At 43.1% G+C, this 26,490-nt stretch overlaps 1 protein-coding gene across 7 annotated transcripts in view; it reads right to left on the bottom strand.

The window, feature by feature from the left end:
- Positions 1 to 23,237, bottom strand: part of ZNF711 (zinc finger protein 711) — a 29,583-nt gene extending 6,346 nt beyond the window's left edge. For 2 of the 7 annotated variants that reach the window (XM_048514251.1, XM_048514253.1), the window contains exons 1-6: positions 23,073 to 23,236; positions 18,701 to 18,906; positions 14,479 to 14,580; positions 12,582 to 13,112; positions 2,730 to 2,888; positions 1,567 to 1,713 (exon numbers count right to left, since the gene is read on the bottom strand). In XM_048514251.1, the coding sequence (XP_048370208.1) occupies positions 1,567 to 1,713; positions 2,730 to 2,888; positions 12,582 to 13,112; positions 14,479 to 14,557 (916 nt within the window). In that variant the 5' untranslated portion in view covers positions 14,558 to 14,580; positions 18,701 to 18,906; positions 23,073 to 23,236. Of the gene's footprint in view, positions 1 to 1,566; positions 1,714 to 2,729; positions 2,889 to 9,168; positions 9,645 to 12,581; positions 13,113 to 14,478; positions 14,581 to 18,700; positions 18,907 to 20,196; positions 20,400 to 23,072 lie in introns of those variants that run through there. The other 5 variants (XM_048514256.1, XM_048514257.1, XM_048514252.1 and 2 more) reach the window with 4 other exon arrangements.
- Between the last annotated feature and the right edge of the window lie 3,253 nt (positions 23,238 to 26,490).

The raw sequence follows: 26,490 nt of genomic DNA, 5'->3' as shown, positions 1-26,490 counted from the left end.
AATCACAATGCCGGTTTCATGCCAGCTCCTCACCACTAGAGGAACCTTTCTCACAGATTTCTCATGCTATCAGAAATAAAGGGTCAGCCTACACACGCCACAATCCAATAGCATCACTACACCATTCTACCATCTTCCTCTACATAGTGATTTACAGGGTTCAAGTCATTTCATTGACTTGATCTCAAGAATCCTTACAATTCTCTATGGCAGATCTGAATAACTGTCCCGTTACTGCAGATGGAGGAGAGCTCGGAGAACAGTGGCATTCCAAAGGTCATTGAGTGTGTTCATAGGCTGAGCTGAGGTTTGAACCACCAACACTCACCCTAAATACATCTCATCAGTTAGGGATTAGGCAAGTAAATTAAATGTTACATTTAAAACACATGCACACACACACTTTTCTGCTATTAGGTGTGTTTGGTCATGCAACATTGCTTTTTTATCAAGATGCACACTGGGAATCTTAATACATTCTAAATAGTGAGTCAAGGAACAAGATTTTGTCCAATGCAGAAGTAAAGCAAACTGGCAAGAAACGACTGATATTTTTAAATCGAATCTATGAATTAAGAAATATGTAGTTGATTTATGAAGGGCTTACTTGAATATTACATGTTTTATTTACACATACTGCATTGAATCCACTAACAATAAACAAAGTAATACTGATGGGCTCAGACACATCCTGTGGAAGTCTACCCAGCATTGCTGCTCCAAACCTCTGCCATCTACCACCAGCAAACTGACAAGTGTGGTGGTAGTCTCGATTTGGAGGATGCTTTCCTTCCAACCCCTTCCCAAGAACTAAGGGGGGGGGGGGAGCATGCTGGGAGAAGAAGGCTTAGATCAGAAATCACTTCATGTGTTCTTTCTGCTCCAAGACAACCTGCTACTGCTGGTCAGTTGATTTAGGGGGAAACACCTCTGATTCCCTCACTGTTCCCAGCCCAGCCTTATTCCCTGACTGGCAAGTGATGGAGAATGCTTGTCACAGCTGTGACCAGAGAGACCAACAAGGCAGGGAAGAATGGGAGATCCCTTCCCTGGGAATACTCTCAGGTCCCCTATTTATTTTCTGAGATTCCAAAAATGCCTCAGGGATTGCCACAAAAATCAAAACTACTACAAAACTTCTGGCATTCAACTGTGACATCAATGCTAAGGCACAATGGACATCATAAATAAGATGTGCAACTTTATGTGTAGAAAACGGCTCCACCTGGAGCTACTAGGCAACTCGCTACGTGCGCATTAGATCAAAGGGCTATGGTGTGAAATAACCATTTCAGCTTGGTATTTTAGCCATTTAACTGCAGCACAGAGTCTTCCTTGAATTCCAAACAGTATCTCCTAATTGTGACTTAAGAAACTCTGGGCAAAGCAAGGGGGGGGGGGGGGCTGAGTGTTTCTTGGGATTTCCTTCCTCTTTTGAAGCTTAAAAGGATCATGAGTTAAGAGTAGAGGATTAAAATCCATTCAAGGCTACTGTTCACATTATTATGAGCCAGAGAAATGCAAAGACTATTTTCTCAACAAGAAGAAAAAATCTGTTCCTCTTACTAATGTCTTCATCCTCCTGGGAGGAATCTTTAACAGCCATATAGACCATCTTTTCTCGCTGTACTCTGCCAACGCCTCCTTGCTCTATGACTCCAGCTACAGAATGCCCATTGTGAAAGTCACTCTCTGTTACAATCTCTGTTCCACCTTGAAGAGAAGGAATAACTGTCATGGGATAACATTTTAACAGAAAAGATCCTTAAATCAGTAAAATGTTTCCATGTCTCATCTGTGTCTTGGATGAAGTAAGAGGTCAACAGCTAAGTAGCACAGCTCAAGTATAGTTAGGGGAGGCAGGACAGTGGGGCAGCATTTAAGTCTGTATGTAGCATGGCACTCTCATAAGCTGGGCATACGACAAGCAGGAACAAACTTACAGTAGAATCCTGTGCAGAGTTACTCCAGCCTGAACCCACTGAACTCAACAGGCTCAGACTAGAAAACTCTGCATAAGTTTGAACTGTCACGTGTTTTTAAAGGGTTTGGGAAGAAAGGGGAGGGCCCTGAAACAGTGGCCATTTGGGATGGGTGGGCACCAGTTTTTGTTTATGGTAATCCCTTTACTTTACATTAATTTGTGAAAGGCAATTTAATGGCCCAATTGCGAAGCAGAGGCCAAAACAGCTTCAGCAAGCAGCATGGATTCATGCCAAGCCATTTGACCCTTCTGCCGGTGCAAGGGGTACCCCGCCAGTGAAAAGGACAAAGGTGATGGCAGCTTGCCATTCTTCAGCTCTGTGGCAGCAAAACCCAGAAGACGGAGTTACATGGCGTCCAATTGGATGCCGGTGGGGGTGTGTGTGTGATGTGAGCCAGGGCATTCCAAGGGGTGGAGCTGATGTTAGACGAATTCCACCCCAGCTTTGCAGGCAGGTATGCCACAGCCCAGGGCTCTGATTGACATCACCCTTTTGATTGGCGTAAGTCCATTTAGCACTATGGAGGGCTTTCTTGCGGCGAGAAGCAGTGTTGTATTTCCTGCCTCCCTGGAGATGGCGTGGCAGTGGTGCCGTCCCTGGGCACCTTGGGCTGTGGATTAGGTTGCCTAAGATTTAAGAGGCTTAGGTCAAGAGGCTATTACCTAGAAGCATCAGTAAACACTGTAAACAGGTAGAGTTAGTTACATATCTACAAACTGAATGATCAGAAGCTGAAATACGTACCTATTTCCACATCATCGTCAGCTTCAGCTTTAAATATGTAAACTTTAATGACTTCAGAACCAAAACCATCATCTTTAGAAGCATTGTCATGTGAGACCTCAGTGCTGATTTTTAACGGTGTGTTTCCAATATGGTCGAGTTTTTCACCAACATCATCCACTATAAAAATAAAAATATTACAGAATTGGAGGATATTTACAAGCCATTATTGAGAAACAATCCAAGTTCTTATTTACAAAAAGACCCAAAACCTAATGTAAAGTCTTCTGACACAACTGCCTTAATTTGTTTTGTTAAGATTCTACCTGTTATATTAATTAAAATTTTATTTTCATCCCAAAAAGTCAGCAAGGGCACTGCAGAACCATGTTTATTACAATGTGGATAAAGTAACTAAATAAAGCCATAATATTCTGTCTCTATATTGCCATCTTCTATTTTCCCCTCAAAATATATAGGATTAAAGAGGCACCTTATTAGTTTTAAGTACAGATACTAGCTGTTTCAGTATTCATTCTCACAACACTGGCAATCTATCTGATAAAGCTAAGTATTTAACCCATGTAGACATGGCTTGCTTTCCGGAGTACAGTATTCCAAAAGATGAACATATGAGAGAACTATAACCATATTAAATAGATAGCTTGCAAGACCAGTACATAGACACAACACCTCCAATTTCTTAAGAGATCAGAGCAGGCTGAGGGATTGTACGTATTTCACAACCCTTCACTCCTAAGTGCAAATTCCACTTCCCCAATCATGATTAAGGTGAACAATTGTTAGGTCATAACCAAAGTTAGTAATCCAGATTTCCTCCAAAACATTTTTTGTTAATCAGTTGACAAACCTTCTCCAGTGCAAAAAACAAGACCTAGCCTTAAGGACGATAGAGGAATTGCAGGAGAAGGCTGATGGAAGAAGCTGTGTGACTGAGGCTTGCACCCAGTCTCTTAAACATGGAAGACTATACCTGCACTGGCCCCTCGTGTAAGGAAGGCGAAAAAATTCACATGAATGACTAAGTTTAAAAAGCTTTCTTCAACAGCTATTTATTATATAAATGCTTAAATGTCTTTGCTTCACATGTGCTTATACTGCCTGTGCTGGATCTCATTTTAACTGCTAAAACTGTGGCAGTCCTTTGTGTCACTGATGAAACTTGCATTTCAGCAACCTTGGCGCAAGTTAGAATTTGTGGAGCCACTGAAAACAAAACTGAATAGAAATAAACAAACACAAAATTCAAAAAAACTCTTAAAGGATTAGTATTGTTAATGCGAGCCATTACAAAATTACGCTTTTGTGGCTAGACAAAGTTTATAAAAGGAACGTTATTTTTTTAAAATGCACTCTATTCTTTCCTGCCAGAGTAGTTTTCACATATATCTGCTTCACCTGGCATGACAGAACCCTTTTCTCTCCCACCAGCTCTTGGAAAGGACACAGGTAGCCCACTGTCCTGGGATGCTGGAGCAAAGCAGACTACTAAATTTAAATTCAGGAACAAGAAAAACAGGACACAAATATTAATAAATATAGACAACCTTCTCTTAGAAATAACACCTAGATGTGGTGCCAAGGAGAAAAAAGGACTGTTTGGGGAGAGGGAATCGCCCAGAGCCCTCTGGGGTGGTGGTGGTGGTGGTATTATTATTATTATTATTATTATTATTATTATTATTATTATTATTATTATTATTATTATTATTATTATTATTATTATTATTAGTGTTGTTGTTGTTGTTATATTAATAATATTAATAATAACTCTATTATGCTCATATGAATCCTCTCCTGCAATAAAATTTTCTCCAAAAAATTGTTCATAACTAAACTCAGAAGATAGTTTGAACATGGACCAGTGTGACAAAAGCTTGCTTCTGGAACAGCCACCTTCTCTTTGAACTTATTTATCTGTAAAAATATAATTTCATGGGATCTGCATAATGTTTAATCTGCAAAAGTCAGCAGCTACTCTGGATAATGCAAAGTATGAATGCTTAGGGCTGGCAAACCTAAATGTCATGCCAAAAAGGAGTAAAGCAACTATATGAGGCAGAAGAGAGATGTGTCTGACAAGAGACGCTGTCAAGACAAAAAGGTTATTCATGCATACAGATGATGTTTTAGACAACCAGAAAAAATTAGGAAAGGAAACAACTGGTCTATTGCGATTTCCTTCTTTTTAGTTGAAATCAGTTTTTCACTCAAATTCTGCATGCTCTCATGCACCACTTTAATTTTAGTCACACAAACAAAATGGAAAGAAAATGAGAACAACAGAATGGTAAACCTACAACACAAGAGTATAGCAGACCTTCATTATGCTAATGATGGCAAAGAAACAAATGGCAATAACAACATTTCACTAACAGCACTATCCTAAGTGGGCTACAGCTCTGGCTTCCACATAAATTAATTTGAAAGTGAACGCTAAATGTCACACAAATTTTGATTTGCATCAACCTGGGCATTTCTCATGTATCAGATTATAAGAAACAGAAAAAGTAGACTGTTTTAGACTGGCTCAAAACCAAACAAAACCAAGTCTCTTACTGCCTAACTCGGTATAACTGTCAATGAACAAGTACTAGATTCTATGTACTGGTACGTTGGTAATAGGGGTGCATACTTTTGTTTTAAATCTGTATTGTAAAGTCAGGAAGGGCTTTATTGTTGTTTTAACATTTGGAATCTTACACTATACAATTCAATAACATGCAAATGGGCCCGACAACAAACCCTCAACCAATGGGTGTGCAGGAGATTGTCCTGCACGTCCACTGAGTGACGGTTCATCCTTGTGTTCAGAAGAGAGCGCTATCAGGCCACCAACAGACTCCTCCACCTCCAGACTAGCTGCACAAAAGCCCTCCCCAACCCCCAACCCAAGAACAGGCCGTGTGCAGCAGGGCAAAGGCGGCAAGCCACCCTACCCACCACCCCAGCAAAAGCCCTCGTGCTTCCTGCACACCCTCTCCCTGGCCCGGCAAATGCCCTCTCCCCACCCCCAGACGAAGCCTCACCTGACAGCACAAAGGCGCTAAACCCACCTCCCCCCCACAAAAGTCCTCCCGCTTCCCCCCTACCCTCTCCCCCTACCCTCTCCCAACACCCAACCCAGAAGCAGGCTGTACCGTGTAAACAAAGCCCTCCCACTTCCCCTCTACCCACTCCAAACCCCCTCCCCGCCAGCTGCACAAAAGTCCTCCTGCTGCTCCCCACCCACTCCCAAACTACAACTGTTCTCCTGCTGCCCCTAGCACCCCCTCTCCCTTCTCTCCCGAACCTAAACAAACAAGACTGCCCACATAGCAACAAGAAACACCTGAGACTTGCAGTAAGTCCAGCTGGGGCTCACCCAGAACTGGGTGTGGACACCTGGGAGGAACAAGGAAGGGTGCGGGGGGATCCCCAGTCCCCCCCCCCACACATGAACCCATTTTAAGTTGAAATGGGCTTTAGTGCTAGTATTGCTATAATTCTGGAAACACTGAAACAATAATCCTGATATTCAATGAAGACCATCATGTTCTTTCCAACCTTTCAATACAAATGATAGTTTGCCAAGTGCCTTCTCTCCTAGAGAAAGAAAGAAAGGGGGGAGAAGGGCCTCAAGCTGGTGTGTGGAACACTGGCCCATGCCAACCCCCAGAAAAAAGTTTAAAAAGCCAATGGGCCGAAGACCAGCTGTGGGACCCTATACACAGGTGGCAGACTTGTGGATGCCAGGTCTGCTGCTAATTATTTTAAACAATACTAAGACCAAATGTCAGGTTTTCCACTCAGTGGCAATGAAGGTCATTTGACTTTCATGCTCTCTTTCTTCCAAGTCACTCTTGCCACACAACTGGTTTAAAAGGCCATGAAGTAGACCAGCCCTCTAGCTGATATGTGGCACTGGTTCATTAACCTTTAAAGGGCCGCTATTTTCAATATGGGTAGACCTGACCTGGGGTTTTCCCCACAGAAAATAACAGCCCTTTAAAGTTTAAAGGGCCAGTATGAGACAAAGCAGCTGTGAACAGCTAAAGGCTTTCTGACACAATTTCAAATATTTCCAATATTCACTGGAAGAAAATATCAGTATCAGGAAACATCTGGAAAGCCTTTCATGGTATCAGACCAGACCTCATACAGGAAATACTGGACATTGTATTGGGTTGGAAATATCTGATTGCACGACCCTATTTAACAACAACAACATTCTAAATAGATTCTTGCTTCATTATCCTATTATTTCAATGTGCTGGTTTACTATGAAAGCAACTGTAGTGAAGATTCAAAGAAAAAAAATCTATTGCAAAAATAGAACAGCACTGCTTTAAAAAAAACATTTGTAACAGAATGGACATATAAAATACTTGAGGAATACCTTACCTCTTAAAACAGATTTTTTTCAAATGTATCTGTTAAAAAAATATAAGTCCCTTGCCTGCAAGGCAACAGTTTCACAGTGGTCAAATGATCATTGTTTTCATGACCTTTAACCCAGGATTCAAAGACCCCCAGAACAAAATTCACAAGTGCTAAACACAAATGTACTGGAATGAATCCACTTCAACTGGCTAACAGTAATCAAGTTAAGGAACCATAATAAATCAAGAAGAGAGGGGGGAAATTGGTGCTCTCCCCTAAATCTTACTCAAAAATAGTGCAAGCTGTAATGAACCACAGTAGGGCAATTTCTCCACCGCCATCTCTTTTCTTCTTTGACTTTCACTCAAATACCTTCAATAGTCTCCTGGAGAGCACTGAGCATTCTCAATCTTCGAGAAGCTATCTGGGGATTTGTGTGTCTTTTTTCCCCACATTCACAAATTATTATTTTTCTGCTCACAAATACAGCAGGCCCTCTCTTATGTCTGGGATCGCCTTATTCATAGGTACACGAACTTCACTATTACAGGAAGCAAGTTAGGGCCCTGCAAAATATTGCAGGGGTTGGTGTTCTTTGGTGTTCTCCCATCCAAATACAGACCATGCTTAGCTTTCAAGATCTGGCTTGCCTATGGCATCCAGGTCGGGGTGTCGGGACAGGTTTTTGTTTTTGCTGTCAAATAATAGCTGATTGATGGCAACCCTGGGTGGGATTTTTAAGGCAAGAAATGTTCAGGGGAGGTCTGCCATTGCTTGCCTCTACACCCCATCCATGATATTTTCCAGAGGTGTCCCCTCCAAATACTTGCTAGGGCCAAGGGTGTGAGTGTATAACTGGCCCAAGGTCACCCAGCATGTTCCATGGAAGAGCAGGGATTTCAACCTGGGTTTCCCAAATCTTGATCTGACATGTTAACCACTACACCCTGCTGGCTCTTGACCAGACAACAGAAGGTATTTACTTTAATGATACCACTCATACAGCCAGTTTGGCTCTGAACAGTGTCACATTAAGAGTAAATGAAAAAAGATTTATTCATGTGTGTGTATAAAAACAGTTTAGGAGATATTTACACTGCCTGCTCTCAAGTAAATCTGGTGAATGCCTGGTGCCAAGCGTGCTGAGTTTTATGGACCAGATGAAAACATTTTTATTTCCCCAGATTTGTATGCAATGTTGCCAGCTCTGTATTATCTGCCCCTTTAAAAAAGAAAAGAAAAATCTGCTCTTATATTGATTTGAATTAATCAGCTATTTATTAATGTCTTGTTTTTTGCTGTGACTTTTCATTGTGCCGTTGAATTTTATGTTAGTGAGGTTTTTTTCTTCTTTTCTACTATTCTCATTATTTTTTCTAATGGTTTTTTATTTTACATATTTACATTTTCAGGACCTCTGTGCACATTTGGCTGAAGAGTGCAGGATACAGAGCAGGACTGTTTAGGACAATCTCTGAAGGCTTATCAGTATTATCTGTGAATACTTTGTATGTGTGGCCTGTTTTGGTTGTTGTGATTTTACAGTTCTGATGTTAATGATTGTGTGCTTGCTTACTTTTAGTGCATATGGGTTATCGATGACACTTTGAAACCTATTGGATGGAGGTGGATGGGATATCAATAAATGGAATAGATTGTTTGAATACAAGTGCAGTATACCTATCAACTGTAGCCTGACACCCAGTAAGTGTATTATTTATACTAACAACTAAAATATGATTTGTGGCAGCCTTCTAAATTAACCCATTCTGACCTCCAGGAAAGTACCCCCGGCCCTAACACTTTTTCATAAACAGGCAGTGCATGAAAGCTTGCAGACACATAAGGAACACAGCAAGGATAAGATTTAAACAAAGAACTTGCCATTCATTCATCCCACACATCTAACCGTTTTCTTCATTTTAACACTAAAAGCTAAGGCCACGGAAGAAGAAATAAATTGAATCAGTTCCTGGAAATACCAGCTAGCAATTTTATATTGAACTATTCACAAGTAATGGTGGAAGAATGATTTATAAGAAAGAGACAGAGGGAATTCTGACCACCTCTAACTTACCTTTTTTTGCTGCTTCCAGGTGTGTGATGTTCAGATTCACTGTGGATTGCCAGCTCCCAATTCATGTGATGTCTCAGCATGCACTATGCTGGTGATATCACACCCACCATAGAAGGCCATGAGATACATGCCATAGTTTAACAGCTGTGCAAAATGTTTGAAAATTTGATTTCCCCCCCCTAGTTTATATCTCATAGGGAACAATAGGAGGTATGTTTAACTTTAGCGAACGATGCAATTCTCTATTACAGGGGTGGACAACTATTGGCTAACAAGCCAGATGTGCCCCAGACACCCATTTTATGACCCAGTGTCCATTCTGAATAACATGCAGCCTGCAGCTTACATGCTCATGGCCCACATGGTAACTCCATGCACTGCTAAGCAACGACCGCCACCACCCTGCTATGCTATCATAACATCACCACTATGGGGATTATGAAAGTAGGCAGAACCCTATTAGAATGGCAGCAAATTTGCCCGTTGGCCAGGGGAAATGGCTTAGCACCAAGAAAAAGTTGCCCACCCCTGCTATGCTGTAATATATTTTTTTAAAAGGAGGTGGTGGTGGAATATTACCTTACCCCTAAAGGACAGCTCCAGTGTGGTTCTGTAGTGGGTATAGGATCACCAGCATTGTGCATGCAGTGCCATCATATGGATCAAGAGCTAGCAATCCACTGTGGATGTCTGAACATCGCAAACCTGAAAAACAAAAAAAAGGATGTTTTACGTTACTAGTGTGATATTTTCCCTTATGCTAGCTACCTTAGCTGCACTTTATGTATCTTCCCCAATCATCTGTAAGTACCACTTGTAAAAGCAAGACATTTGAAGTTCATCTTCTGCAAATCTGTTTCATTGAAGGAAATATACTCAGAGTGAAAAGAGTTCAAGAAAGCTCAGATATCAGCCATGCACTAACTATACACTATGCCACAATGGAGGAAGGTTTTGTAAAAGTTTTCCCCAGCATGTGCACCATATTAAGTTACAATTCTTCCCATGATCTTATGGCTCTCTACAAATGCCAGAATGATATAGCTTTACTGTAAACCTTTTTGTTTAATCATGAAAATAAAATCTCCATGATAACTAGCTATAATATATGCTAAACATAACATAGAATAAATGGACAAAAATGGAGACTAATTCATAAATCATTAACAGTGAACCCTGTAGCTCTTGCTCGCTAATTTGCACCAGGTTGGAAGTTGTCATACAACACTTGGTAGCATGTTATAACATCACAAAATAGCTAGTGCTTCATTTTCAAAGGAACACAATCACCATTTTATAGCTAGAAAACTATTTCTGTCAAATAAGAGGGAATCTAACATGTATACTGGAAAGATGGTGTCTCATCAGGGTCAACTAATTCACTGGGGAAGACTATCCAGTTCTGACACAATTAGAATTCCTACTGCTTATGGCTAGCAATAAAAAATCTATACTGATCCACTGTGATATTTAAATATTAATCTTCTATTGTACAGTAAATATTCCTTTTACACTCAGCTGATCAACTGTCTGCTTAGACTGTATGAACATGCAAATGGCCTTTTGGAAATTATCAGGAAGCAACTTGCTAACTAGCCATGTAATTCAAGAAAGTACACTCAAAAAAAGAAAATTTACATTTTGCAACACTTTCAAAATCCAAAACTAATTTTACATTTCAAACATTCTCAGCAACAGTGGCATGCTTCCACTAATTGAGGGGGGGGGCAGAAAGTTAAAAATGGTTAATCTGGGTACAGTCATTTGAAGTATAACATAAATGTTAAAGATACCTTGTGATAAAGTAAAAGTATCACCAGCCTCTACTATGTCAGTTCCTTGCATCTTAGTTGTCTACAAATCATTTCATTTTAAAATAATATAGGCTGTATGTGGCTATGTATTTTACGATCTGGACACCTAACACAAAGTAATCAGAGATTACCTAGCAGAAGGTGAAGTGCGCAGTATCAGAAAGGTATTTTTGGAATATCTGAAAATTATAATTTTCCGCCTATTTTCTTTCTTTTTAAAAAAAGTTTCGTTTTCCATCTATTTTCAAAGGCGGCCTGAGTCAAGAAATTGGATGCACCTCTCTGGCTCCTCCACTATTATCCTCAAATTCACACACCTTTCCTTCTCCACTTGTTTTTCCGAATTCCCCCGGCTCACAGGGGGCGGAGAAGGCTCAGTCAAATGCTAACCTTAGGTAGTTTTAAATCCAAACTCCAATTCTAACCGCAGTTGCGAAAACTCTGAAACTAGTTATGTGATAATTCAACTCAATACTGACGTAAGGTAATGAAGGGAAAGGAGCACGCAATAAAAGTGCGAGAAGGAAAGAACACCTGAACTTCAGGATATTCCTAATCTTAGGACCATTAAGAGAGCAAGAAATATCTAATCTGAGCCAAGACTTAATAATTTTCCGTACAATCTCAGAAGGGGATACTTGTGCCAGGGGTGGCACAGCCATGGCACACTTGTGCCACCTCCTAAGAGGCTTACTGTGCTGGGGCAGCAAGCCAACAGTGACGTTGCACCTTCTTGCCTATGCAAGACAACGGGGCTGCACCACTCTTTTTGCTGGAGTAAGTCCGCCCCAGCAAATGGGGGCACTCTGAGACCAAAAGGGCTCAGGACGATGACTAAAGCTGGCCACACCTTTCAGAAAAGTCGCTTTAGCGCTGGCATGGGCTCTCTGAGCAGGAGGAGTGCTGCTGCCACGGCTGAATTGGCACCCAAGTGTTGCTCTGCGCTGGCGTAAGTGCCTCTGCGCCCCAGCGCTGGCACGAGTGCCTTTGCACCAATGTAAATGCCCTTTACACCAGCACCAGAGTCACACTGCCTCCTCAACAGATTTGAATTCCCCCACCCCGGTCTGCACTGCTTCTTTTTTTAAACATGGTCATCCTCATCATTCTCTTTTATCATTCACTAATACACTACTGAGCCTGCGATTTCTGAATCTTTGCCAACTTATCAATATCATCCCCTGGACAGCAATACTCATCAAACACGGAATGAATCAAACATCATCTGAGCTGGGTGCCCTGGCACTATTACTTCCCAAATTGTAACATGTAGCCTTTAATGCTGCTAGGCTTCGGTTCTACAGCATCACATTACTGGCGCCTGCTGTCAGTTTGAACCTCCACATCTCAGTTATCAGTTGCAATGGTTATCGGCCATCTCTGACTCTTGCATTTCCTTCCTCCTTTCTGTATGTAGCACTCTTTTTAAAAATAAATTTCAGACCATTGCTTCAGTTTATTAACACATTGTTCAAAGTGTAGCCCATACAAGGAACAAAGTAATAAAATTCACAACCAAATTATATCCAATAATCTCCCTTCGTTATATTACACCAGCCTGGATAGTCTCAATCTAAAATAGACTTTTATTTCACTTACAAGATATCATTAAGTAGTCCTCAGATGTACTCTTGCCATCGTCATCGTCTTCAGTCTTTATAGTAACTGTAGAGCCAGGAACTGTGCCAGTTGCCTGAATCACTGTTTCCGTATCCGAATTCGTGACGAGAACCTCCTCTGAGACCATGGTAGGAGAGTCAGCCCCTGACACAGAATCCTGGACCACGTGTTCCAAATGTCCATCAGGACCCGTAACGAGATCAGCCACAAAAACCTGATCAGGGACCCTAACAGTTTCTGTTATTAGATCTGAAGTCAAAACATGATCACTGGTATCGAGAGCTTCTTCGATAGCAACGTCAGCTTCCAACATAGATTCAGGAACGATCACACCTTCCGTGACAACATCAGTCTCGGTGATGATATCAGGTCCTTGAACCACTTCAGCTGCTAAGCCATGATCAAGAGTTATCCCGTCATCTGTGACAACGTCAGAAACTAGTACAGCTTCAGGGACTGATACAACAATATGGTCTCCATCAATATGAGCCGTACCAGCCATTCCAGTCACTATGAAACAATTGAGAATGACAAAGAAGAATTAACAGTTATATCATGTAGCAATATATATATATATATATATATATATATATATATATATATATATATACACACACACACACACATAAAAGGATTACAACTAGTAGTTGAGAAAAGCACTCTCTCGCCTTTCAATATATTGTATTTCAGATAGTTAACACAACTGGTCAACTCGGCATGCTGGCCCAGACCTGGAATAAAAAGGAAACATGAAAGTGCAGAATAATGCAGCTGGGCATGGAGCTTTGAAACAGGAGATACGGTAACAGTTCATACAAGGAATAGTCCTTCTGATGGAGAGCAAAGAGTTTGGGTGACAGATATTCCAATGGCCTTACATCTACACAGCATTTAACTAATTCAGTAGGCTGCTTGATAATTCTGCATTGTTTGCCAAATTGCCATGTGTGCTATAATCATGATGGCAGCATTCTTGCTTTAGCACAAGATTATGGGCACTTGCACACGTGCCGAATAATGCACTTTCAATCCACTTCCAACATACTTTTAAATTACGTGAAACGACAAAAGCCACTTGCAAATGATCATTCTAGTGCACTGAAAGGGGATTGAAAGTGCATTATTCAGTATGTGAGAAAGTGCCCATGTGTCTACAGCTACGATTGTATGCACTTACATGGGGGAAAGTCCTAACTGAACTCAGTAGGACTTGCTTTGATGTTACCCATCTTAGGTCCCAGTTATCTGGGAGAAATGAAAGTTTAGAAAGGTTTTCAATAACTAATAAATACTTTACTTCTGACCATGCTACACAGAATACATTGTGGTTGATTAAAAAAATGAAGAGCATTCTTATGCCACCCAATATGATAAAGCTGAGATAACGTAACAGAATAGTAATTTATGAGAAACTTCTCTTGGCTATTTGGGAAAGTGTGCCGCAATTTAACTTAAAGGGTATGTGCCACTACAATGTGTATACACCTTCATAAAGGAATGAGGGATACCAACATGCCTAGAGAAAAATGACCTGTTCTTTCAACAGACGTTTAGCGTGTGAAAATCAGCAGCTAAAGCTTTTCATGGTGTGTTAACTGACATTGCCTGATAAATATCATCCCACTAAGCCTCTATGAAAGGGATGAGCAGCTGGCCAGCTTAGCTGGGGTCTGGTTCTGCCTTTAGTGCCCGGACTCAGGACATGGCAGCATCACTGCAAAGAAAAGGCTTGCAGAATGCCAGCATGACACTATGTATAGTCCCTAAGAACATGCTTCTGTTCAAGAAAGCCATGTGCAACCTGTGGCATTCATGATTAACTTTGGTAACGGATTTACAAATGTGTGAGTTCAAGACAAATATAAATATGTCTTACCAAAATCTTGCATAATCATGGTATGAGGCATTTTGGACTCCTGTGTCTGCAACCCAAGACTTCCACCACCTGGATCCATAATCAACTACACTCATTCACCAACTGTAAGAAGAATATTATGTAGTAATTACTACAAGCACTAAACTATGTAAAATATTTTTACACTATGTATACTTCAATGCAAACAGACTTGGGTAATGTTTGTGTGGTACTGTTACTGCAGGGACTCGGCCAGTGGTACAGGACGTAATAATGTGCCTCCTAATTGGGTTGGTCCGTCATTAGGAAAATAATAATTATACCTTTTGGACACAGTTCAAGGTAACGGTATCAAAACATGCAGTCTCGAAAAGTCCTCAAAAATGACTTTTCCCTCCTCAGACATACTGACATCACAATAGCCATGATCAAAGCACCTCAAATGGTTCACAGAAATGGTTCTTGCCTGTTCCACACCTATAGATCTCTCTCTTTTTGAAATCTAGTCAAACGCAAGAACTTGGGGAGCACCACAAAGACTTTTTTCCTACCTAATTTTGATGGTTTGGATGAAGGGTTGATTTAGAGACATAAAACCATTAGATGTAACAGATTCACACTAATCAATGAACAAAGCCTGAAATAGACGTGCAAAGTCCTAATGGGGTATAAGGCTATGCCAGTGTCAAATCAGTCCTAAACCACCTCTCACTTTCCAAATAAAAAGCACTAATAAAAAGTTGCCAATCTTACTGATAAATGGGTGTATCATTTACCAACTGCGTTTAAATTAATGGTACTGCTATTTCGTCCGCAAAAAAATAGAAAATACCAGAAGAGCAGTTGAGTGATAAGTAGTACATTTAGTTGCTATTTCAATGAAGTTATTAGAAAATACCATATGTAACAAAATGTTCTACTTATGACTGGATAAAACAATAATATACAAAAATACTGAAAATGTAAGGAGATAGAAATATTTAATGCATTTTAGACTGGTTGACATTAAAATTATTAATTTGTACATACTGTGATTGAACTTTTTGAAAGTTAGGCATTTTCCAAGGAAGTTTAGAAACCATACTTTAGAAACCATAAAGTAGAAGGATGATGGTGAAACAGGTGTGTAAGAACACTGCGACAAATAAAGGTAACTGTGGAATGCAGATATCTGATTGCAACAGACCATCTGTTGTTCCTAGACATTTAAGAAACACTTCCTACTTCTTTTAGGTTTACCTAAAAGCTGTAATTCACATCATTTAGAAAATCCATTTTAGAACACAACAGAATACTACTTTGATGCAAATCTTTTGCAGAGGGTTTATATTGTTTTTACGGGCTTTTTTGTTGATACAGAAGAGTCAAAGCATTAACGTCTGAACATGTTTTACTTCAGAAAAGTATCTGTTACTTTTACAGCTCAATTCAGAGCTGTCAAGTGGGTGAGGAAAGGGCCAAGTTGCAAAAAAAATGACTCACCTAAAACTCCCTCATTGCGGATAATAGAGACATTGTGAGGCATCTAAGGCCAGCTTCCCAGAATGCCCCTACCATGCTGATGCAGCTGGGAGTGACATGGGAGTTCTAATGTGAGGCTGGGTATTTTTAACTTCAGAGTTTCAGACTCTATTCGAAAATGTCAGATTCTTAACAAAACTGCCCAGAATCCACAATATTTAATTTTCATAATAGCAGATAAAAACAAGTCCTCTTTGGGTTGTTGTGAGTTTTGCGGGCTGTGTGGCCATGGTCTGGTAGATCTTGCTCCTAACATTTCACCTGCATCTGTGGCTGGCATCTTCAGAGGTGTATCACACAGAGAAGTCTGTTTCACACTGTGTCCAGACTTCTCTGTGTGTTACACTTCTGAAGATGCCAGCCACAGAGGCAGGCGAGACATTAGGAACAAGATCTACCAGACCACAGCCACACAGCCCGGAAAACCCACAATAGCCAGTTGAATCCAGCCGTGAAAGCCTTCGACAAGTCCTCTTTTGTTCTATCCTTTTATATGAAAAGTACCCTTGCAATAAACAGAAATAAACAGTTTACAAACCCTAACCCTTACTGTACATGTAAACCACCTATGATGAATAACAATTGCCTCCAGATGACCAGGCAAAGCTTTAATACCAAAGAAATTGAGGTGTGATCACTTATGGAGACCTTTAGTACTTCATGTTAAGTGTGAATTAACTATATATGTTTCATCTCAAGACCAATATCATCTGTGCTGGAACTGGTCACTAGAAGCTTCTGTACCAGCACATGAGATAACTTCTCTTTGGCCATCCCCCCATCCTCTTGCAATGATCATTCAGCAAAGAGAAAAGGTACACTCAGTAGAGCCTGGTTCTGATACCTAGTATATATCCAGAACCTACTCAGCAGGAGACAACCCAATTTGGGATATGTTGATTTGTTCTGGTCAAAATATCCAAATACAAAGAATTCTGGAGTAGCATACTTTAAGTTGGCCATGATGAACAGAACAGATCCTTTTTAATGGAAAAAGATTGAATCTATGCACCCTTCAAAACTGCTGCAGAGATGGTTGAGAACTGTGTCTGAGAAACTGGCTGTTAAGATGGATGAAGGTAGCAGTGGGTCTGTGGCATAGCCCTAACAAAACCAAGGACCCAAGCTAAGTGATTGTTAGGTCTCGTAACCTTCAGCCAATAAACACTCTAATGTATTGATCAGTAGCATATATTGATGAGGCATTGGAGCACCAAAGCTCACAGGGTGTTTGTTGTGAGGGGGGAAGGGCAAGGAGATTGTAAGCCCCTTTGAGTCTCCTACAGGAGAGAAAGGGGGGATATAAATCCAAACTCCTCCAACTCCTCCAACTCCTCCTCCTCCTCCTCCTTCTTCTTAGCCAGTTCTGACAAACCTGGCATTTGCAATCCCCTTTATCCCTTAGGTCGGCAACAGATTGTAGCAGAGAGCCACCTGGCTTCCTGCCACCACGAGATAACGGCTGTAACTCTTTTTCTCATGGGACCAGGGTGTCAGGGAAAATCTAGTTATCTATAAAGGGTGTGAAGCCATAAAGGAAAGATCAAGGAAAGAATGCCCCAGATGGCAGTGGCTACATATAGCAGGCTGGTTACATATATCTTTTAGCAGCATTGATTTGTTGTTTTAAGCAGTTACATTGAGGTAGGAATGCATCTCAATCACATAGATACTGTCCCCCTGACAGTGATATGATCTTATATAGATGGCACTTGTTTATAGGAACATTGAATATGATGAGAACACCAGTCATACCTGCCCAGGGACTTCGGTGATGGGCAGGTAATAAGTATACAGAAAATAAATAATAAAAACTATATCCCGGGAAACAAATTGGAAGCAGGTAAAATGGTTAAAAGTGTTGAAAAAGTGTCATATTTCTATCCCCACCTCTTGAGAATGGCATGACTCCCCTAAACCAAAAATGAAAAAAAAATCTTCTGCCAAGGTTCACCTGGAAGAGTGCTTTGGATCCATTTTCAAATAGGTAATTATGAGAACTGCTTTCTAAATCTGCAGTAATTTGGAGGGCTTTACTTTTAGATGGGCTGGAGAATGGCTTAGAAGGGCAGAATTCTAGTGGCAGAACTGAATTTCACTATTAGGGGACTACCTGCAGTGTGCTATTATGAATTCACTCTTATGAGTTGCTCTGTCTAGGACATATTTTGTCATTTTCCCTCCATGTGTTTGTTCTGAGCCTTCCTGATTCCATTTTATTCTGCCAGTGTGAGACTGGTTATTGTACCTCAGTACAATGTTTAATTCATTTCAATTAAACTACCGAGCATATGTTCCTTACTGGTTCACAATAGCCCAGTGGGACAAAATATACTGGATATATACTAGAGATCATTTGACAAACATCTTCCAAAAAATAACCACTCACATTGAATCAAGGGGATGGATGTGGAATTAGGGCTAATATGAAACTTTTATTTATACTTTTCCACAGTGAATAAGTTCCCTTCCTTTTTCAATAATTAATCTGCATTCCTGAATGTACAACTAGAACCAACTGACAATAGCTATTCCAGAATAATTAATGCAACTTTCAAAGATTCTATAAGGTAAGACTGTGTGAGAAAACAAGCATCCATCTTGTATTAGAAGGCAGGGCAGGTTTTTGATGCAACACCAGACTAGTATCCATATAATTCTTCACAAGATCAGGTTGCACATAAAATCACTGAGGACAGAAGTGCATTTAAATCTTGCTCACCCATGAACTCCCTCCGTGCAAGTCACATGCTTCCAACTTCAGTTTCCCATCAAGAAAATAGGTATATTAGTGCTCTCCTTCACAAGGTTCCACAGTTGTCAAATGAAAGGCAAGTCTCACTGATACTAGGAGATTTGTCCTACTTCTCCCATAGACAATCATGTTGGCCTTGGCAAAATCATAATTTCTGACTCTCAGTGTCCAATCTGAAAAGCAGGAATAACAGTGATCTAATTCATGGAGTTGTTACAGACATAAAAAGTACCAAGTATACAGAATTATAAAAATGCATGAAAGTGACATTATAGTGCTAGCAGCTTTCATGTTGGTGAAAGAATCTGAAACATAAATACCGACATAATTAAAAACAAAACAGCAGCACTAAAAACATTACGGTAAGTAAAGGTCAAAAAAGCTAGGTTCGATGCAATATAAGGTACTTGCGCAAAGCATTTCCTTTTAACCTTGCCAAATGAAGTGGATTCAACACAGGCATGGAATCAGAGGTCAACAAAATCAGACATCTCCTGGTGCCACACAATAGTAAAGGGACATACTACAAGACCAAGACATCAGTGTTGTATTTTAAAGTTAATTGTTTTCTGGTTGTGGTGGGTTTTCTGGGCTGTGTGGCCGTGGTCTGGTAGATCTTGTTCCTAACGTTCTGCCTGTTATCTGTGGCTGGCATCTTCAGAGGTGTATCACAGAGAAAAGTCTGTTTCACACTGTGTCTAGCGAGAAGGGAAAGTTCAGTGGGTATACTGTCCATGTCCCAGGGTGGGGAAACAATCAGTAAGTGTTTGGGTGGAACTTATTTGTTTTCATTTTGCAGGGTGTATGTATGCACTGCAGCGCCTATACTAGTGGAGGGATTTGGTCCCAGGCTGGATAAGATGCAGACTCAAGCTCACAAAAATGGATTAGCTTGACTACTGTAAAATGCTCTATGTGAAGCTGCCTTTGAAGACTGTTTCAAAAATACACCTGCTGCAAAATGTGGCAGCCGGTCTCTTATTAGGGGAGAGCAGCATGGACCACATAACACCTATTTTGTGATTCTTGAATAGGTTGCCTATTGGTTTCAGATTCCAGTCCAAGGTGTCGGTACTTACCTTTAAACCCTTGAATGACTTGTAGTCCGCATGCCTAAAGGATTGCTTCTCCTGGTATAAGCCCAATGCAATAGCTTCACTCAGTATCGCAATGCTTTTTAATTGTTCCTACCCTGATTGTTCACAGGTTTTTCTGTGGCTACTCCAGTGGGACAAACTTCTGGGGGGGGAAATCAGATGCTCTACCTCTCCCGCACAGTTTCAGAAAGCATGCAAAAAAGAACTCTTTAAAAGAGCCTTTGGTTCCTTAAGTTGCCCAGAGAGTCCAGCCTGGGAACTAAGCAGGGCTGGCCAAGGTTGGTATTTAAATGGAAAACCACCCAAGAAGACCAAAATTGCTAATCAGAGGAAGTTAATGGCAAACCAACTTTGCTCCTCTCTCACCTGGAATGCCCCACAGATGGGGTCACCTAGAGTCAGTTGTAGCCCAACAGCACGTTCTTCTTGAACCCTCAAGAGGACTGCTTTGTGGATGCCATGGGTTTGAAAACTTCTCTCTGATGGAGGTTTTAGGGTTTTTTTGCTTTTGCAATAATGTATTTGTACTGTTTTTGCTGTTGGGTTCCACCACCTTGGGTTCCAATTATCTGGGAAAAGAGCAGCCATATACATTTTTAAATAAATAAGTAAAATAGCTGGACTGCTTGGTAAGCTGTGCCAAATTGCCAGAAAACATAAACTTAACTGTGAGGGAAGAGCAGGAGAATACGCTGCCAAGACGTCAGGCACAGAAAACTGTGAGAGACCAGCAGTGGCTGCCTGGGCACACAATGTCATCCATCTTGCTGGGGTCTCCTAACTCACCTTTACCATTTAGGACACCTTTAGCATTGTTGAGCAGAAACCCATTACAGCAGTGGTGGTGAACCTATGGCACGGGTGCCAGAGGTGGCACTCAGAGCTCTCTCTGTGGGCACGCCCAAACAGAGTCCCCCCCCCCCCACATCTAGGCTGGCCTGGGCCGCTGGGCTCAATTATGAGCATTACATCTAAGACCGAGTTTTGGCGAAGCAGTGTAGGTAACCCTGTTAAGCACTGTTAAACTTCACTGATTTTCATGCAAAGAACTAAAGCGCGATTCTTTACCTGGGAGTAAACTCGGTTGCTGGCAATGGGGCTTGCTTCTGAGTAAACCCTCCTAGGGTCATGATTCACCCATTCAAAGAGTTGCATGGTTGATTCAAAGCAAAGCCACCGACTACCACCAAACTTACTCCTGAGTAACCCACGCCTCAGAGCCAACCGTTTTTTCTAAACGAAAACCTCAGTATTCAGGTTAATTGGCCGTGTTGGCACTTTGTGATAAATAAGTGGGTTTTGGGTTGCAATTTGGGCACTCGGCCTCGAAAAGGTTAACCATTGCTGCATTACAGCCTTCGTCCAGTAGCCTAGCAACCAACAAAGCAAGGCAGGCTCTCTCACCTGCAGACATCAGTGTAGGTCACCAATACTTCACAAGACATCTCATACCTCTCTGGAAAAAGCCCACCCCCAAACCTGGTGGAAATCTATGAAACAACAACACTACTTGTTAAAAGAACTTTATTTTCTTCCTTACTGACTGTGTGAGTCCACTTACCCACCTGGCTACTGGGATGCACTGACTGGTAGACCTGGATAATAGCACTGAGAGTACAGCAATGGATGAAATATCTGTCCAACAAGTCTATTTATACCTCCTGTGTTTAGACATGTGTGAGAGAACAGGTGAGCTTATATGTTTTTGCTCTTGTACTAAAAGGAACATTTGGGGGTAACAGAAGCCCACTGCACATCGCTTTGCTGGAACCTGTAAAATCTAGAACTGTCCCTAGATCCGTGGAGTTCATTCCCAAGTAAATGGCTATAGAACTGCTAGTCTGAAAGGCTACTAAATTCCTCAAAAAACAACAACACCCCAATACATAAACAATGAACTCCAGACACATTACCTACGCACAGAAACAAACGGGAACACGCGAGCGAGCGTATCACACGTCAAACATAAGGGTGGGCTTGAAATGCCCCAATGAAGAGTGATGCGCGAGAGCGGGCAAACAGTTCGAGGAAGGAGGAGAGCAGAACAGCCGCTCCTTTTACTCTGACATCTATCTCCACCCCGATCCCTGTGCAATTTGCGCGTGAGTAAGAAAGCCCCTTTGGTTTGGACGGGGCCAAGTAAATAAATAAATAAATAACGCTGCAGCAATCCCAGGCTTGCAAACTCTATGCAAGGTTACTTGACTCCCAAAAAATCCGACTCCCGCAAGCAAGCAAAGGATCGGGGAGCGGGAGGAGAAACACAACAAGGGCGCCCGCGGGGCTTTATCGCTGGCGCGCGCGCCCGGCCGCGCCGGGATGACGACAAGGGAGCGCGCCCGCCGGGAGCGCGCCTGCTCAACCCTCCTCTTCCTCCCGCTTCCAATCAGCGGCCGTGAAGAGCAAACAATAAAGCGGCGCTTGGCAGCCCGGAGCCAGGCAGAAGGGGGTGGGGTTGTACCCATCCTTCCCCGGGGCGGTGGTGCGCGGATGGGAGGGCAGGGAGGAAGGCGGCCGGCCAGCCGGCGATGCCTCCTAGCACGGGGCCCGGCAGGACAGCCTCGGAAGGGAAGGGCCGGGCAAGGCAGGCAGACAGAGGGGCGCGGCGGGGCTTGGCCGAGGACCCTGAACGGGACGGGTGGAAAATGCCGCTTTCGCGGTCTCGGTCCGGCTCAGCGCACGGGAGGCCTGCGACGCGGCGGATCGGGGCCGGCCGCGCTTTTCCGACCGGCCCGAGCGAGCGCGCGCGCGCTACGCGGAGGAGGCACAGGAGCGCGCGGTTGTTCGTTTTTTAATTCTCGCCCTTTGCTGCAAAGGGCGGCCGGAGTTTGTTCTCTCCTGTCAATGGGGGGGGAAGGGGCGTCGCGGGGAAGGGGCCGGCGCTGTGCGCTGCTCGTTCGGAGAGGCCGGCGCCATTTTGTCCGGCGCCATTTTCTGGCCGCCTCGCAGGCCCCGGCCTCGGCCCCCCACAGAAAACCGCCGAGGTAAATCTTTTTCACGCCTCCCTGGCCCCGGCCGGCTCCCTCAGCAGCCGAACGGCCTGTAAAACTGGTGAAAGGAAATGAAAAAGGCGGCTGCGGACGAGGATGCGGCGACGCCGCGGCTAGGCCTCGGGGCGCGGCCTGTGCTGAGGCCTGCGCGCGGCCTGCTGCCTCCCCCCCTTCCCGTCATCCTATTTCCCCACCAGAGAGGTCCCCTCGCCCCGCTTTCCCGCGGCCGGACGCCCTCGTCCCCCTCCTCACCTTCGCTTGGCGGCGAGGCGGAGGCTACGAGCCTCGGCCCCCTCGGCTGCCGCTTTCGGGGCCTGGCCTTCGGGTCCGCCAGGTTCGAGGCCTGCACCAATCACAGGCTGGGGCTAGGCAACGGCAGGCGGGCGGGAGCGCGCGCGGCCTGCTCGCTTACTCACCACCCCCCCACCCGCTTTCATCTTTCTCCCCCTCCCTTCCCCCACTCGCAGCCGTTGCTGGAGCGCGTCATTCGGGATGCTCTCGCTCACCCCCCCCCCCGGTCTTTTGGGAGCATGCGCAGCGAAACGGATTGAAGGCGCTGCCAATAATTTTGCCATTAGAAGAGAGGTTGGGGAGGAGGACTATTGAGACCAAACAATAAGCAGAGGTGGAAGGCTGGGGGACGGACAGAGAAGGCACCTGGAAGGGGGGGGGGGGGGCGAAAGGGAGGAAAAGAAGATTGCCCCTCACAAGGGAGGAAGCTGGATTGTGCATTTGTGTGAAAATCCCTCACAACTGTGTATGCATTTGTGTCAAAATCTTCCACCATCACATATGCGTTTGTGTCAAAATCTCTCACAATTACATTGCTGGTGCCCCAAACTATATTTGCTTTTGTTGCATCATTGTTATTTCTGGTGCATATGTCTCTTGTGTGGTTTTACAGTCAGAATTGAGTAAAAATGCAATTTACAGAAAAGCAATAAAAAAATCCCAAATTCTGGGCAGGTGGTAAATTATTGTGAGTTGAATGGTGCTGGTGAGTGTGCTTAAGGGCCATTGGGCTACGATAACTCAAGTTCAATTCCTCCCCCCCCCCCCTCCCCGGCCAAAAAAATTACAAAACATCAGTGGGTTACTTTGGCCCAGCCCAGTGATGGGGAACCTATGGCATGGGTGCCAGAGGTGGCACTTGGAGCCCTCTCTGTGGGCATGCGTACACAGAGTTCGTCATGTGGGGGGCAGACAATCACCCCCCTTCCACACACACACGTCTAGACTGGCCTGGGCCACTGAGCATGACGTGCACGCACCATAGTGATCAAGGAGGACTCTGCTGGTGGGCCTGGTGCCTGTGCTCCAGGTGGCTGCTGCCCGAGGGGATGGGTGCAAAGGAGGCAGAAATGCTAGAGAGGCACAGAGCGGTGCACGCGGGACTTGCTGGAGGCTACAGCAGGCTGGCCCCTGCTCTAGCGGGTGGGGCGGAGGAAGAGGGAGCCAACTGGTTTTTTTGTAAACTAAAACCTCAGCATTCAGGTTAAATTGCCGGGTTGGCACTTTGCGATAAATAAGTGGGGTTTGGGTTGCACTTTGGGCACTCGGTCTCAAAAAGGTCACTGGCCGAGCCTACCACACAGGGTGGTATAAATGGGGAAAATGGGTTGGCTAACACGATCTTGGAGGAAGAGAGGGTGTGGTGAAATATAACTGATAACTGTTTTAAGGAAAGCCAAAATGGCAGTTACTGATTTCTGAAGGGGTTCCTCAGACCAATTTGGCCGCAATGGAAGTCTTACAGTTTCCATTCAGAAAACTACCAGCACAAAAAAGGCAAGAGCTTTTAATGGTCTGCTTCTGTGTGATAAATAGTTTATATGCAGCTTGTGTTTTTAATAAACCACTTTGAGCAGGACTCTGAGGGGGTGACAAGGAAACAAATTTTACATCTCGTTCTGGTGGGTTTTCTGGGGTGTGTGGCCGCGGTCTGGCGAGACGTTAGATTTAACGTAAGATTTAACAGACCACGGCCACACAGCCTAGAAAACCCACCAGAACCAGTTGAATCCAGCCGTGAAAGCCTTCGACAAATCTTACATCATACCATCCTGCATAGAATGCATTTGGTGGCCCCCTGGCTTCATTTTTTTACAACATGTAGGAAGGATTCTCTCATAGCATCTGAAGAAGGAGCCTCTTGTGCACGAATAGAAGCCCAGCATCTTCCTGTGATTGGGATGTTGCAAATGGGTGCTCAGCGCAATGGAGAAGTGGTTTTGGAGCACATCTGCACCAAGGGGGAAGGAGTGGAATAAAATCGTGACCAACTTTGAGAAGAGAAATTGGTTTCACTTTTTAGGTAAAGAGGGTTTGCTCTATACATGGCCAAAGGGAACGTTGCCAAACCCAGAGATTTTGTCTGTTTGCAGCCAAGTGAAGTGTGAATGTCTGGGGCGTGCCGGCTTGGGATGAGCTCAGCCCTTTTCAAGTAGGATGACAGAGAGGGAACCTGAGATTCTTGTTTCTTCTTATTCCATTCAGTACCTTTTGAATGTTATTCCCAAGATTCCAAAGTACTCAACCTGTGGGTCGCAACCCCTTTGGGGGTAGAACGACCCTTTCACAGGGGTCGCTTAAGACTCTGCATCAGTGTTCTCCATCTGTAAAATGGATAAATGTTAGGGTTGGGGGTCACCACAACATGAGGAACTGTATTAAAGGGTCGCAGCATTAGAAAGGTTGAGAACCACTGTTCTAGAAGCTGTTGGGGGTGAGGAAACATAACATGATTTAAATGGAACCATAAAGGTAAAGAAGCTTCAGGAACAACAAGAGTCTTCATCTCCAGCACTTTGTAGGAACATTTGCTTAGTCTGAAAGGAAGTAAATATTTCCTTCCCCCACAGAGAGCTAGCAAGATTCCAGTTTTTGTGGCACTTGAGGGCAACATTACCTTTGTGAGTCTTAAGAGGATTTGTGCCTATATTCAATTATTTCTAGCATGAGTTGGGGAATCTGTAAAGCAGACAGATCCTCATCAACCATGCCTCTGATTCCTCATGATTTGTGAGGACATGTGAAATGGAGCATATAGATGGTGTGAATGCTGGTATGTCCAAGAAAGGAAGCTACAACATTGTGACCATCATGTGTGCATGGGACTGTAGCAATAGGTCTATTTCCAGATTGTCTTATGAGGGGGTTGGTTTCATCTCCCATACAAATCCTCACTTTGCAGGCTGAGTGTCTGGACTGTAGAATGATATAGACTGAGGTATGAGGAGGGAGTTACGTTGCTTGTCATTGGTGACAGCACTGGCATAGTCCAATAAGTCCTTATAATGCTTCCTCGGCCACATTCAAACAGCACATCAAACTGCAGTGTCCCTGAGGCTATTTATAATACTGTTGAGCAATAGTCACAGATAAGCTTGAATGATACTGAAAAAATTCGGTAAAATTTGGATTCGGCTTGCATTCGGGCAGCTTATAGTCGGCCCATATACAAGCCGAATCGCCAAGCCTAGTCACAGATGTCTATTGGACAGTGGTGGTGATGTCACTACAGACAAGTAATACATTTCCCCTCTTGGACATAGTCACATTATCCCAACAAGTTTTTTTCTTGAGGTGTTACATATGTTCTAAAGCTCAGTTAACTGCATTTATTGTTGAAATAAGTTGAACTGAGAGCAGTACTATGATCGAGTTACTC

The sequence above is a fragment of the Sphaerodactylus townsendi genome, linkage group LG13, assembly GCF_021028975.2.
Source record: "Sphaerodactylus townsendi isolate TG3544 linkage group LG13, MPM_Stown_v2.3, whole genome shotgun sequence".
Lineage (NCBI taxonomy): Eukaryota > Metazoa > Chordata > Lepidosauria > Squamata > Sphaerodactylidae > Sphaerodactylus > Sphaerodactylus townsendi.
The sequence above is the reverse complement of the archived record's forward strand: the minus strand, read 5'-3'. Positions and strand labels throughout refer to the sequence as shown.